The following is a 13,576-nucleotide window of genomic DNA, read 5'->3' as shown; positions in this document are numbered from 1 at the left end:
GCTCTGTGCTGACAGCTCAGAGCCTGGAGCCTGTTTCGGATTCTGTGTCTCCCTCTCTCTCTGACCCTTCCCCGATCATGCTCTGTCTCTCTCTGTCTCAAAAATAAATAAACGTTAAAAAAAAATTAAAAAAAAAAAAAAAGAAGTATGATCAAGATAGGTAATACTAGATTTGGTTAAAGCAAAAGTAAGTTATAAACTAAAGAAATTTGTTTCCTTTGTGCCCAGTAAATTGACTCTAGAGATAGATCTGAAAGAAGCTCTGGAAAGGTTTCAGTAAAAATGATTAATCTAAATAATCTCGAATTTTATGAACTCTTATAATTATTTCAAATCCTGTGTGGTAACGATTGGAGCTTAAACACTGTAAAACAAAACCCGATAAAGTAACTTTTTGATATCCATAAGATGATTAAGGGCGTATGCCATTCATCTGTGTAGATTTAATTACACTATTTACATTATCATTTGAGATCATCAGAATGTTACTGCCACCTAGAGGACTTTTCCTTTCTAACTTGCTATATTATTTCAGAGCATTTGACTTTGACTTTAGAACCTCACAGCCCAAGCGTACCAACAAAACAAATATGGCAGATGCATTGTACTGTCTGCACATAGAATGTTGATGTTTATTTTGTCCACTCTCATTTGAGTATTATGAAGTTGTGGAATATTGCTGCCTTGTGAATACTGCTGGTGAAACCCAATTTTATGTGTATATCTTTAAATCTAAGATGGAAAAGCCAGGAATGGTGAATTTCTGCTCAGGACTTAGCCTTTAGACGGGGATGCGGCCCGGGCCTTCAGGTCACATTCCGAATAAGAGTGTGCCTTTCCTTAATTGTCAACCTGGTCTACATAGGTTGCATTCACATAATGTAACTGAAGACTCTTGTATTACCATAGTGTGCAGAAAAAGTGTGAAGGCACAAGTGGAGTGCTCTATGGATTTATGAGGAATTGGTAAATGAGTTCTCTGTTTCTAATCGAAAGTTAAAAAATAAAAAACCTGACTTTTGGTCACTGTGCACTTCATGTGAAAACTTCAGAGGCTTAGGATTTTTTAGTGATTGAAAAGAAATTAGTTGAAAACGGGCTTATTTCTCTCCTGTAAGACAACGTTGTTACTACCAGATGAACAATTCAAGTACATGTAAGTGGCTGAGAATTTGTTACGCAGGGACCATTTGTAAACCTATTTCTTCTTTTGCATGATGGTTAACTCGTTTTACTGTGTGTAGGTATCTGAGGTAAAACAATATCAGGTAATTTTGTCACCTACCTGCTGGACGAGCATCTGATGTTTGAGGCAGAAATGAGGCTTTCAAACATACTGAGACTCTTTCACATGGGTTTTAAGAAGTTATTATGTCAGAGATGTAGCTTGTTTTAAAGCTACGCAAATTCATAGCATGCTTGATTTTTTTTTTTTATTGCTTGGTTGTTTTTTATTATTATTATAGTCAAAGACTAGAAATAAGAGCACAAGTCGCAGATGCCTTCTTATCCAAGTTCCAGCTGACTTCTGATGAGATGGGTCTCCTCCGAGGTACCAGAGAAGGACCTATAACCGAGGTATGTTGCTCTCTTATAATCATTTAAAGCATAGCAGATAATGATTTATAGATAAGTCACTCGTTTTAAGGCTTTATTTTCCCATCACAAAAGTTTTATTTAGAATATTTTTTTAAGTTTAGAAACTAAGATACATATTTTAAATTACCTTAATTTGGTTTTTTTTTTGTTTGTGTATTTTTTTCAAAGCAATATGTATAATTTTTTATTTGAGAAATCGAAGAGTGTCAATTTTTTAAAAAAATCTTCATCACCTTTTCCACTCCTTCCTGTCAACCATTGTCCATTGTCAACCATTTTCAACCTTATTAATTGCTTCTTTTCTAAATTCTGTATCCTGGATCCGTAGATTTAAAAAAAAAAAAGGTTTGGTTATCTATGTTTCCTATTTTCTGTTGGTTTCCAGTCATGAAATATGAGATTTTAGCCTCTTAACCCTGCCTTCTCCTGCACACATACATGTTCTCTTTCCTTCCTACCTCACAGTACAGTTTTATGACATTTTCTCTTTTCATTACAGTAGCATTAAAGTGATTACACGTTTCTTCCTTTATAACTTTTTGTCTTTCCTGGAATTTGCAATTCCTTATCTTTTCACCAAATTAGCTTCTGAATCGACGCCCTTCTTTCCAAACTGACACACAACTCTAAAACCTCTCAAAGTGCTAATTAACTGGGTAGACTTTTGTTTCTTTGTTTTTTCCTGAAGACATTCACTGTCTCCAGAAAGGAATCTTTCAGTTTCCTAACTGGGAGGAGCTGTACACCTAAGACACTTGTCATCCCTCTAGGGTCTAAGGGCAGGAAGAGTTCTCAAAGGGTGGGTGCGACGTACTGGGCTGCTCTCCAGAGATGTCACCGCTTCTTACTGCCAGGCTAGAGCGGACCCAGTCATCTAGGAGTAAGGAGTTAAGTAGGTCGAGAATGCGTTTGTACTTTCCTTATTGGTGTTTATTGCCCTTGTAGATGGTGGAACTTTGCACATATGAAATATTTGGCATCTTACCTTTTCTCCACTTAGCAGAAATTGTCAACAGTATTGGAGGAGATTTTTTTTTTTAATTTCATTCATCAAAGAAAAATAACTCATTCATTATTTTCATGATTGGAACACCATGACTGTATGGAAACGAAGGCTTCAGTGCCTCTTTCTAAAAGGCAAAAAAATCTTGGAGTTCAGCATCAGTCAGCTCCTCTATTATCTATGAGCAGCTTTTACGTATCCAGCTTTACATTCTGCTCTTGGATTAGGGGGCAAGAACAGGTATATAAAAGCTAATGTAAAACATCATCTTCAGTGATAACAAAGCTATGCTTACTTATTAAGTCATAAGGTATGTCATATGTAGCATGTTTTCCTTTATGTAGTAATCTTCAGGGGTGCCTTCTCTATTACTAGACTATGCATTTCTTGAGGGACAGCAGTTGTTGTCTTTATAAATTTTGTGTTCCTGGCAACTAACATACTATTTGGCACGTAGTCGACGTTGAATTAACATATGTTTTAAATGTAAGTATCTGTTGCACTTCCGATAAAAATTTAGAGAAAATTGTGGTCAGTATAGGAGCACTTCATTAGAGTAAGTGAAAGAATTTGTTTTTCCCTTGTAGTGACATTTCAATTTAGAGTAATGTAATTTCACCAGAAAACCTGGACATTTTAAAGTTGCGTTTTTAATTTTAAAGGATTTTTTCAAGGCACTGGGAAGAGTAAAACAGATTCATAATGATGTTAAAGTTCTCTTACGTACAAACCAACAAACAGCAGGGTGAGTTAACTTTTCACTTCATAATTGCATTTCCTCTTACATTTGCAAATTTTAAAGACATTCTAGGTTCTTTCTGAAATTATATGACATATTATGAAATAGGAATTTAATTTCTATGTATCTTTGGATAAGGAGGGAGTTATACCCTGATATATTTAGAATAAAACAGTACTTGGATACCTAAGTGATGCTATTAAAATTTGACAACATTTATTTAATTATAAAAAAGTTATCAAAAAATCCTTCCATAAAATGATAAAAAGTTCTATGCTTTAACCAAAATGTGCTGTAATTAAGCAAAATAATTAAGTTTTTAGATGTAACTATTGTTTAAAACTTTAAATTAAAATAAATCTTTAATTTTCTTAGTTTAGAAATTATGGAACAGATGGCCTTGCTTCAAGAAACAGCTTATGAAAGACTTTATCGATGGGCTCAAAGTAAGTGATTTCTTTCATGTGGTCTAGATTTATAAATATTAGTTTTCAATTTAGTTATTTCATCTGACCTTTGAGATCATATTTGGGTCTTAGTAATCAGAAAGTATTTTTAAAAAGAAAAACGTGGGGGTGCCTGTGTGGCTCAGTGGTTAAGTGTCTGACTCTTGATTTCAGCTCAGGTCATGATCTCACAGTTCAGAGTTTGAGCTTCATATCACGCTGCACTCAAAGCCTGCTTAGGATTCTCTTTCTTTCTCTCTGTCTGTCTCTTTCAAAAATAAAGAAACTTAAAAAAAAGAGAAAGAAAAATGAGTTTTACTTTTGAACATATTGTGTTTGTGTTTGTATCATGAGTATTTGCCATCATTCAAGCTCTATGTATGATTAAGGATGGTAATAAAAAAAAAAGGTCATCACTTCTAAAGTCATTAAGTAATTGTTTTATACGTGGTGAGTTGCTATTCTATTGTTGCTATAACAAATCATCACAAACTTAATGGCTTAAAACAACACAAATCATTACCCTATAGTTCTGCAGGTCAGAAATCAGACATGTTTCTCACCACACTAAAAGTGCTTAGCACAGCTGCAGTCATTTCTGGGGCTCTGGGAAGGTTCAGTGTCTGTGCTTATTCAGTTTGTGGGCATAATTTAGTAACTTGAGTCTGTAGGACCAACTGAGGTATGTTTCCTTGCTGGCTGTGACTGAGGCCTTTTCCCAGTTCTAGAGGCTGCCTACAGTCTTTGGTTTGTGGCCTCTTCCTCTGTCTGTATTTTTTGTTTATTTATTTATTATTATGTTTTTAATGTTTATTTTTGAGAGAGAGGAAGACAGATGTGAGTGGGGGCGGGGCAGAGAGAGAGAGTGACACAATCCGAAGCAGGCTCCAGGCTCTGAGCTGTCAGCACAGAGCCCCATGCAGGGCTAGAACTCACGAACCGCAGGATCATGACCTGAGTGGAAGTTGGACGCTTAACCGACTGAGCCACCCAGGTGCCCCTATTTACTTACTTTTCTAGAGTTTATTTATTTTGAGAGAGAAAAAGAGAGCGTAAGCGAGTGAGGGAGGAGCAGAGAGAGGGAGAAGGAAAAAGAGAATCCTAAGCAGGCTCCACTCTGTCAGAGCAGAGCCAGACGCAGGACTCGATCTCACGAACCATGAGATCATGACCTGAGCTGAAACGAAGAGTTGGATGTGTAACCACTGAGCTGCTCTAGTGTCCCATCATAAAATAGTTTTTGATTGGCATATTCTCTAAGTTTTTCCAAGCATTTTTTTAATGTAATATCTGCTACAGAATTTAGACTGTGGGTACACAATGGATATAATAAAGACCAAATTTTAATTTAACAGGTGCTGTAATTACACGGTAACTCTTTTCCAGGTGAATGCAGAACACTGACGCAGGAATCATGTGACATATCTCCAGTATTAACTCAGGCAATGGAAGCCCTGCAGGATAGACCTGTCTTATATAAGTGGGTGACTTTTTCCTAATTAAAAAAAATAAATCCACTTTTTCTTGGACGATTTATGCTAGCTTTCAGTGTTATCAAATTGATATACGATAGTTCAGTTTCGGTAATTAAATAATTTATTCAAAGTGATGCTTTTACCTGATATGTGTGTTGTTGGGGCATCAGCTCATTTGTGTATTGTGTATTATAGAATGCAGTTTGGAGGGGAAAAGCAAGGTGTCCCTACGTCTAGACTGCCCCTTATGTATGTAGAGGTAAGGGCTTTCCCCATCCTGTCATCTCACTGACTACCTTAGAATTGTATGAAGCTAAAACTCCTCTGTCAACCTGGCCCTGGAGAGAAGGAGGTCAGAAATATAACTTCCCCCAAATGAAAAAAGAACATTTAAAATCAAGATTCCATTAATAGGGTTCAAGAAAAGAAAGAGTTCACGTCTTTCATTCTGTAAGTTATGCCAGCTAAGAGATCTATGATGATGCTTTGGGTAAGAACCCTAGGCATTATTAATTATTGACATATTTTTTATTACTCTGTATTTTAATTTTACTCTTTTATCTTTCATATAAAACAGAAGTAAATGTTTTTTTAATTTTTAATTTCTGCAATAATATGAAAATAGGGACACCAAGTGGGGAGTTATGCAGGAAACAAAACCAGGGAACGTGTACAGAGGCATTCAGTCTTGCTCTGAGTCATGCCTTTCAGAGGCTTTTAATAGTTTTAGAGGATTTCCCCATTACTGTGCTTTCTGATTGGAACGTTGCTTAGCCTATAATAAGTTTCCAGAACACAAGTGCTGGGACAGCTGCATGAAATAATAACATTCCAGTACTACTTACTGAGTACTTACTATATGTTAAGCGCAGTTCTAAGTACTAGAGACACAGCATCAATAAACCTCTACCCTCAAATTGCTTTATTTTATGGGACCAGATATAAACACACCATTTTAATGACTAGATTAATTGCTACTTTAGAGTTCGTGTGTCCGTGTTCTGTGGTAGGGGAAAGGGATGAACGTTAGGGAAAGTTTCTTCTGGGAAATAGGTTTAAAGTGAGTTCTGAAGGTTAAATAGGCATTTTCCAGGAAGAAGAGGGAATTGAAAACATCCTAGGTTGAGGGAACAGCAGATGCGAAGATGTAGATTGAGAAAGAACATGGATTTTTGGGAAATTGATTGCAAAATCTTGCACTGGTTGCTGGGTTGGTAGCAAGAGCTGTACTGTCATAGCCCTGAATGTTGTACATGGACATATGATTAATTAATGTTCACTACTGATCATCAGCTTAGCAGGTTATAGATGTACCTTGAAATTTCTTTCCCAGCCTTGGCACTTTACGATATTGGTGTTTGATTAGGAGAGTCTCTTAGTACCGAAAATATTTGGTATTTGATTTTAATAAAATGTTACATTGTCCACAGATTCATATTTGTTCACAAGGTTAATCTCTGTTTAAAAAAATTCCTTTGTGTGTTTTGGTCAGCCGACTTCTATCACGTAAATATATATTTAGTAAGTTTTGATTCTTTTATTTGTTTCAATATTTATTTTTATTTTGAGAGAGAAAGAGAGAGCGAGTAGGGAAGGGGCAGAGAAAGAGGGAGAGAGAATCCTAAGCAGGCTCCATGCTGACAGTGTGGAGCCTGATGTGGGGCTTGATCTTCCAACCATGAGGTCACGACCTGAGCTGAAATCAAGAGTCGGACATTGAACCGACTGAGCCACCAAGGCGTCCCTAAATTTTGATTCTTGATAAACACTTGGAAACAAGCAGTATTGTATAATAGTTTAGAAGGCGAGCTCCGAGTTAGATTTTTTGACAAGCCCCTGTACCTTTATAAACCTCAATTTCCTTAAATAAAGATAAAAATAGTGCCTATCTTACAGGGTTTTTGTGAAGATTTAAGTTAGATTGTTCACATAAGGTGCTTAGAATAATGCTTTGCTCGTCACAGAATTTTAGCTATTATTTTTATTTTGAAAGGAGATAAACTGGAAAGCTGTCAAATACAGAAGGGTATATTTAGAATCCATTGTTCCAGCCAGGAAAAATCTTGAAAGGCAAAGAACAGAACTATAATAGACACAATTTATCTTGAAGAGGCACAAGCCAGGGAATGGGGGGGGCAATAGTGCAGTTTGGAACATGGTAAGAGGCATTTGGAAGTTAACTTAGGAAGAAGGAAGTTTTAAAGACCAGTTGATTCCCGTAAGATGAATGCTAAAAGAGAAAGTTGGCCTTTCATTAAGTTATCATTTATTTTCAAAGTGGTGGTTTCTTTAAATTTAGGAAAAAATTAACAATGTCTCATGTTAACCACCAGATGGCACTGCGTATGCACTTTATTTAAGTAATGAGTAAAAGCTTTGGTGTCTTGAGCGTGTCTCAAATGTGTAGGTATCATGTGCCAGAAAAATGGTAATTATTGAAGCCCTTGGGAAGCGTTGCCATACCCAGCTTTTATTAGGTAGCTTGTAACTGGAATGCTAATGCATTATTAGCTTTTAATAAATCAAGTATAGCCATTTTTTCATAAAGAAATTTACTATAAGTAGAAATGAATAAATTGATGTCTTCCTTCCTTTGGTAAACCTTCAGAATATAAGGTGTTAAGGAATGTAGTAATTTGCTGACTTTTAATCATTCTTTATGTATTTTCTCCATTTATTAGAGGCTTTTACACTATTCTTTAAATTTGTTTTGGACCCAGATCTTTCATCTTTTAATTTACTTTTTGACCGGAATTTTTCTTTTTTTTGCTATAGCCCTAGCTAAAAAAATGGGGATTTTAACTTTTAATTTTAACCAGAGGCATTTTAGGATATTTAAATAATTCTAACATTCACCTTATAAAGTTACATTTTGAATACTTTTTTTTTCCATTTTGAATTTTTGACCTTTGTTGGGAAATAATCTCTTTTAAGTCAAAGAAATGTTCCTCTCTCTCGGGGAAAAGGTGTTTCACATGTATAGATGTCATTGAAGGTTCATTGTAACTCATGCTGGTTTTGCTTCAAGTTATGTCTGTTATTAAAGGGAGATTAACATTAATATTAATGTGTATGTATATTTCATATAATTTATACGGATCAGAGTCTAGTGTTTGTCAGGCTTGATAAGTCCCCTCACCCCTATTTAAATTGCCAGTGAATTCACTGGTTTCTAATATAACTTGTGGTCAGAGTGAATAGCCCTAGAAACAGAAGTTACATTGCTTCTGTTTATTGGGACAGATTGGGTCCTGAGGATGAGGATTAGTTTTACGTATTTGAGAAGTTAAAAGTTTGTGAATTTTGTGCTGTAAGTAGTCATTTAATCAGAAGTCATTTCATAGAATTCATGATCATTTAAAGGAATGCATTCTTTACACTAAACATATTTATAATCTAAGAGCATGAGGGGAGAAAAATCAAAGCATTTTGATTCTAATTTGTTTTAAAAAAAATAGAAAGTGATCGCAAGGTAATTGTGCACAACAGTATTTATTGCTTGAGAACGTTGTGTAAAGAAGCTGAGACAAGTTGCTTATCTCAGAAACCGCATGGATAGTTCGATGTAACCATCAGAAAGAAACACATCTGGTTCTCCAATAACTTGTTTCTCCCAGGTATACCTTGGATGAATTTGGAACAGCCAGAAGAAGTACCGTTGTTCGTGGATTTATTGATGCTCTTACGAGAGGGGGCCCGGGAGGCACGCCAAGACCCATTGAAATGCACTCCCATGACCCCTTGAGGTATCGTAATCAGACAGTGTTGGGATTTTTGAGGTTTTTCTGAAGGAAATCTTTACTAACATTCAGTTTCGGCATTAGATACGTGGGAGATATGTTGGCTTGGCTCCATCAGGCGACCGCTTCTGAAAAAGAACACCTTGAAGCTCTCTTAAAGCATGTAACTCTACAAGGTGGGTCCTCCAGTTGTTAATTGCTGACATCTAAATAGAGACAATAACACAAGACTTCTCGAAATCTGTCATCTTCACGGAGATAAGCTGTTCACCCCTCAGTGGCACAGTAAGCGCCCTGATTAGTTTTCCTCTGGTTTCTCCCCTCTCCTGCTAATAGACTTCTGTCCTCCATCACCTTCCTGTCACACAGCTGTGCACACTTGTGCTCCGGTCCCTGTGACCTTCCCTATCAGGCCTAGACTCCTCTGCCTGACTTTTAAGACCCTTCTGGTGCGTGTAGCACACATGGTCTCAGATGTCCACACCACACTTTAAAGTGAGAGGTGAGAGGAAGTGAGAGAAAGTGGGAGGTGGTATATCCTCCTTTTATATGTGTGACCAAGTGTCTGGTTTAAGGTCGTTAAGCCACTAAGTCTCTCATTTCTTTCTACCAGCCAGCCCCTTTATTCATTCTCATGTGACTGTTGTAGTTTTTTGAATAATTACCCATGTAGTACTTTATGTACTTAAAATTTTGGTCTTGATTTCAAGGAAGAAACTGCTGATGTGTGGTTGTTACAGGATTTCACGTCTTCTTAATGGCGATTACCTTAAGATGCCTGTTGTTAGAGTTTGAGGGATAAATGGAAAATTCAGGTACTCTGTTTTTGATAAGAAGTGAGGAGGAATATTGTGACTTTGTCGCACTGGTCAGCCCGCGCCGCTCTGGCTCAGATCCTGATCTGCAGGAGAGGCTAGTGTGCAAATTGGAGAGGGTACTTACCCTCTTGTTTTTCTCGCTCTTTGAAATTAAAATTAGACTCAGTGGGTATGCTGGATTGGCACAAAGTCTGCACTTTTTAAAGTGGGTTTCTGTTATCCTAATTACCTAGTTTAAAATAATGTATTTCTTAAAAGATGTTTTGGTAAAGTGTATCTGAGAGGCAGTGTGAAGAGGTTGGAAGAAAATAGATCGGAGTTGGATGAAACAGGTTATTCTTTGAGAATGACTTAATTCTTCTAAGCCTCAGTTTCTCCATCTGAAAAAAAAAGTCAGTCACAAGCAGTGAATGTCAAGTACCCAGGAGCTTGCAAATAGTCACTATTTAGTAAATGTCAGTTTTTCCCTTAGGTTACAAGGTGTGCTTTGCATTTTTACCTCTCAGCTTCTGTGCTCAGCACCCCTGCCCAGAATAAGGTGTTTGTAGAGCAGACACTAATACATCTTCATATCACTTCCTTCAATTAATATGTTTCCCAGTCATTTTTTTCCTGTGACTCATACATTTACTCTTTTTCACAAAGAAGTTGCTCATTTTATTAATCAGCAGTGAAATAAATTAACCAGGTTCTAGACCCAAATATTAACATAATTAATAATGTCCTAAAAGACATTCAACTTAATAAAATATTGTTATGTTACTTTAAATGTTTGTTATTAGTGTCATTAATCATATACATTATTGTTCGTGTTTTGAACTTATGCGTAATATGGAAAAAACATTTTAGTAATGCTATAATTAATTGTAGGTGTTGAAGAAAATATTCAGGAAGTTGTTGGGCATATTACTGAGGGTGTGTGCAGGCCTCTGAAGGTAAATATTTTGCTTTTATATATGTTATATGGTATCTGGATAAATTATTGCCTTATTCCTATGAGTTTAAAAAAAACTTCACAGCTGGAAATCAAGCTATAATTTTCTCAAATTAACACATTAGTGTAGGATTGTAAAATACATTTAAAAATAATCATTATCAAGGCACCTGGGTGGCTCAGTCGGTTAAGCGTCCAACTTCAGCTTGATCGTGATCACGGTCATGATCTCATGGTTCACAGGTTCAAGCCCCATGTCGGGTTCTGTGCTGACAGCTCAGAGCCTGGAGCCTGCTTCGGATTCTGTGTCTCCGCCTCTCTCCGCACTTCCCCTGCTTGTGCTCTGTCTCTGTCTCTCTCAAAAATAAACAAAAATTAAAAAAAAAAAAAAAGAATTAATGGATTGAGTCTTTGTTTTCCAAGTCTATGGGTAGTAAGATGATGCTTCTTTTTATATGACTGTTCTGGGTTGCAAAGCGATTACTAGCTAACATTTGAATTTTACCTTTCTTAATAAAAACTTACGATATGCTCAGACCTTCATACATTCTGGTGGGTTCTATGAAAATAAGTTTATATACAAAGATAAATGGCATGGAAAATAGAGCTGAATGCTGTATTGCATGGTACAGAAATAGTGCCCTCAGATTGCTGATGTGTACTGGGGAACAAACGTCTACTCTAAGCAGCCATCTACGATGTTAAGACAAAGGTTTGTTATTATCCCTGTCAGTCCTGCCTCCTCCTTTTGTCCCCTCCCCATAAACACAGATTCTCTCCATCTTTCTCTTGCTTTCTGACTCTTGTTTGCTCCAGCTCTCTCTTTGGCACTGGAATGGAGAGCCGCCATTGGGTCTTTTATCTCCTCCCAAGATTGTTGTCCAACCGCCTGTGGCCCCTTTGGCTACTTTTAATTTCTGCCTTTATCATCTCTGCCACTTCCGATACAGTTACAGTTTCTTGAGTGTTTATTATGTGCCAGGGACAGTTGGAAGCATGTTATGTCTGAGCCATTCTTCCCGTCACTGCTGTTAAGCTTTGCTAATAATGCTTGTTTTTCTCCAGCGCCTTCTACTTTCTAGTTGGTTCCTGCTGCCACCACCTCCGTAGTCTCTTTCAGCCTTTATACATTTGTGTTTTTCTCTCATCGCCTGTTGTTTTTCCTGGGACTGTTGGCCTTTGCTGAAAATGGTGGTCCTCTTATGTCACCCTCAGAAAACAGTGTGGCAAACAACCTTCGTGTATTGGACATAAATCCCCTGATTTTTCAGCCTTTCTCTGTTCTTTTCATCGTAGCTGAAAGGATGCTGCTTTCCTGCAGAACCTTTGTGTGTGTGTGAAAAGAGGCGGAACTGGGTTTGTTTCCTCTTCCTTCCTCTGTGTCTTCCCTCTTTTCCTTCCCTTTTTCCCCTCCCTCTTCCTCCTTTCTCACTTGCTTGACAGAGTTGTCGTAAAGAGTATTTTTTTGATGCCTGAACATTTTTGGAGAGACTTTGCCAGATAGCTAAGATGCTGTTACAAATCTACTAGAGAAGAGCTGTCTATCTACAATTAGCATCTATTATATTTTGTCCTGATAATTACATTAACATTCAGAAAATATCACTTATTGATATATCATTTAAATCACTATTGAGGCAGGCCTTGGACCTAGAAAGAAATTGTAATGTGTAAATCGTGGTTTTTAAATTCACATGCTGTTCACAATTTATAATATTGTGTTAGTTAGTTCATCTACTAATGTCTAATGCCAAAAGATGTATAAATTTCATAAACATATTAATGTAAAGGTCATTTAATTTCTGTAATCTGAGAGGTATTTGTATGCTCACATACATACATTTATAAATCTATTTTAGCAAATCACATATGTTGGCATTATGACATATTCCAAAATCTAAGTACAGAGAAACTTCAGTTTTCAAAAGCATGTATTAAGCATCTGTTGTGTATGTGCTGTTCTCCCAGATGCTGTGGAGATGTAAAAGCAGCAGAAAACAAATACAAGGTCTGTGTTTAGAATCTAGTTAGGAAACAGGAAGACACAATGTAAGCAGTGGCTTAAGAACAGATACAATATGTAAGGAAGTACATACCGGTGTAATTTAGCTTGCATTCATTAATTAGGGAATATAAAGTAAGGGATGGAATTTAATTAAAGATTCCTAGTAGTTAACCTTAAGAGAGATCGAGTTAACTTTGAACTAGATCTGATATTGCCCTGGTAGTCGTAATTAGACATATATGTTGGTGCTAATTTAAAAAAGGAAATTCGGCATAACAGTTTGAAGATAAGAATTCTTTAATTTTTTTTTTTCTGAATAGTTGATGATAGAGCAGTATTTGCACTGATAATCTGCTCTTAGGGAGGTAACAGCTGATTTGCAAATAGTGCTGAACTAAATTCCATTATATACTGGTAAAGAACCTCACAATGACCTCCTCATGTATTGGTTATTTTTGGTAGCGACTGTCTTCAAGCCAAATTCTGTAGGTAAAGGATTTTTTTTTTTTTTTTTTTTTTTTTTGGTAGAGTATATCTGTGTTAAAATATTTCTGTTATTCTACTATCCCTTATAATTTAATATTCAGAGATTACTTAGAAGGAATTTTGTGATTTCTACAGAATTAAATTTTGTCTTTTTAAAATGCTGTTTAGACCACATGTGATTGTAGAATGAAAATTATGCCTTTAAGAAATATTTAATTTTTTTTCACGTTTTCACAGGTTCGAATTGAACAAGTAATAGTTGCTGAACCTGGGGCAGTTTTGTTATATAAAATTTCTAACCTCCTCAAATTTTACCATCATACAATCAGGT

At 36.4% G+C, this 13,576-nt stretch overlaps 1 protein-coding gene across 3 annotated transcripts in view; it reads left to right on the top strand.

Moving 5' to 3' along the window:
- COG6 (component of oligomeric golgi complex 6) overlaps window positions 1-13,576 on the top strand; it is an 80,061-nt gene that overhangs the window by 16,495 nt on the left and 49,990 nt on the right. For all 3 annotated transcript variants that reach the window (XM_019447682.2, XM_019447684.2, XM_019447685.2), the window contains exons 5-12: window positions 1,467-1,578; window positions 3,265-3,347; window positions 3,717-3,787; window positions 5,174-5,267; window positions 8,880-9,008; window positions 9,087-9,178; window positions 10,691-10,755; window positions 13,483-13,574. In XM_019447682.2, coding sequence (XP_019303227.2) covers window positions 1,467-1,578; window positions 3,265-3,347; window positions 3,717-3,787; window positions 5,174-5,267; window positions 8,880-9,008; window positions 9,087-9,178; window positions 10,691-10,755; window positions 13,483-13,574 — 738 coding nt within the window. The remainder of the gene's footprint in view (window positions 1-1,466; window positions 1,579-3,264; window positions 3,348-3,716; window positions 3,788-5,173; window positions 5,268-8,879; window positions 9,009-9,086; window positions 9,179-10,690; window positions 10,756-13,482; window positions 13,575-13,576) is intronic.

Source organism: Panthera pardus, unplaced genomic scaffold, assembly GCF_024362965.1.
Source record: "Panthera pardus isolate Hobbes unplaced genomic scaffold, ASM2436296v1 HiC_scaffold_1, whole genome shotgun sequence".
In the NCBI taxonomy this organism is placed as follows: domain Eukaryota; kingdom Metazoa; phylum Chordata; class Mammalia; order Carnivora; family Felidae; genus Panthera; species Panthera pardus.
Note: the sequence above shows the minus strand (reverse complement) of the source record. Positions and strands in the feature narration are given on the sequence as shown.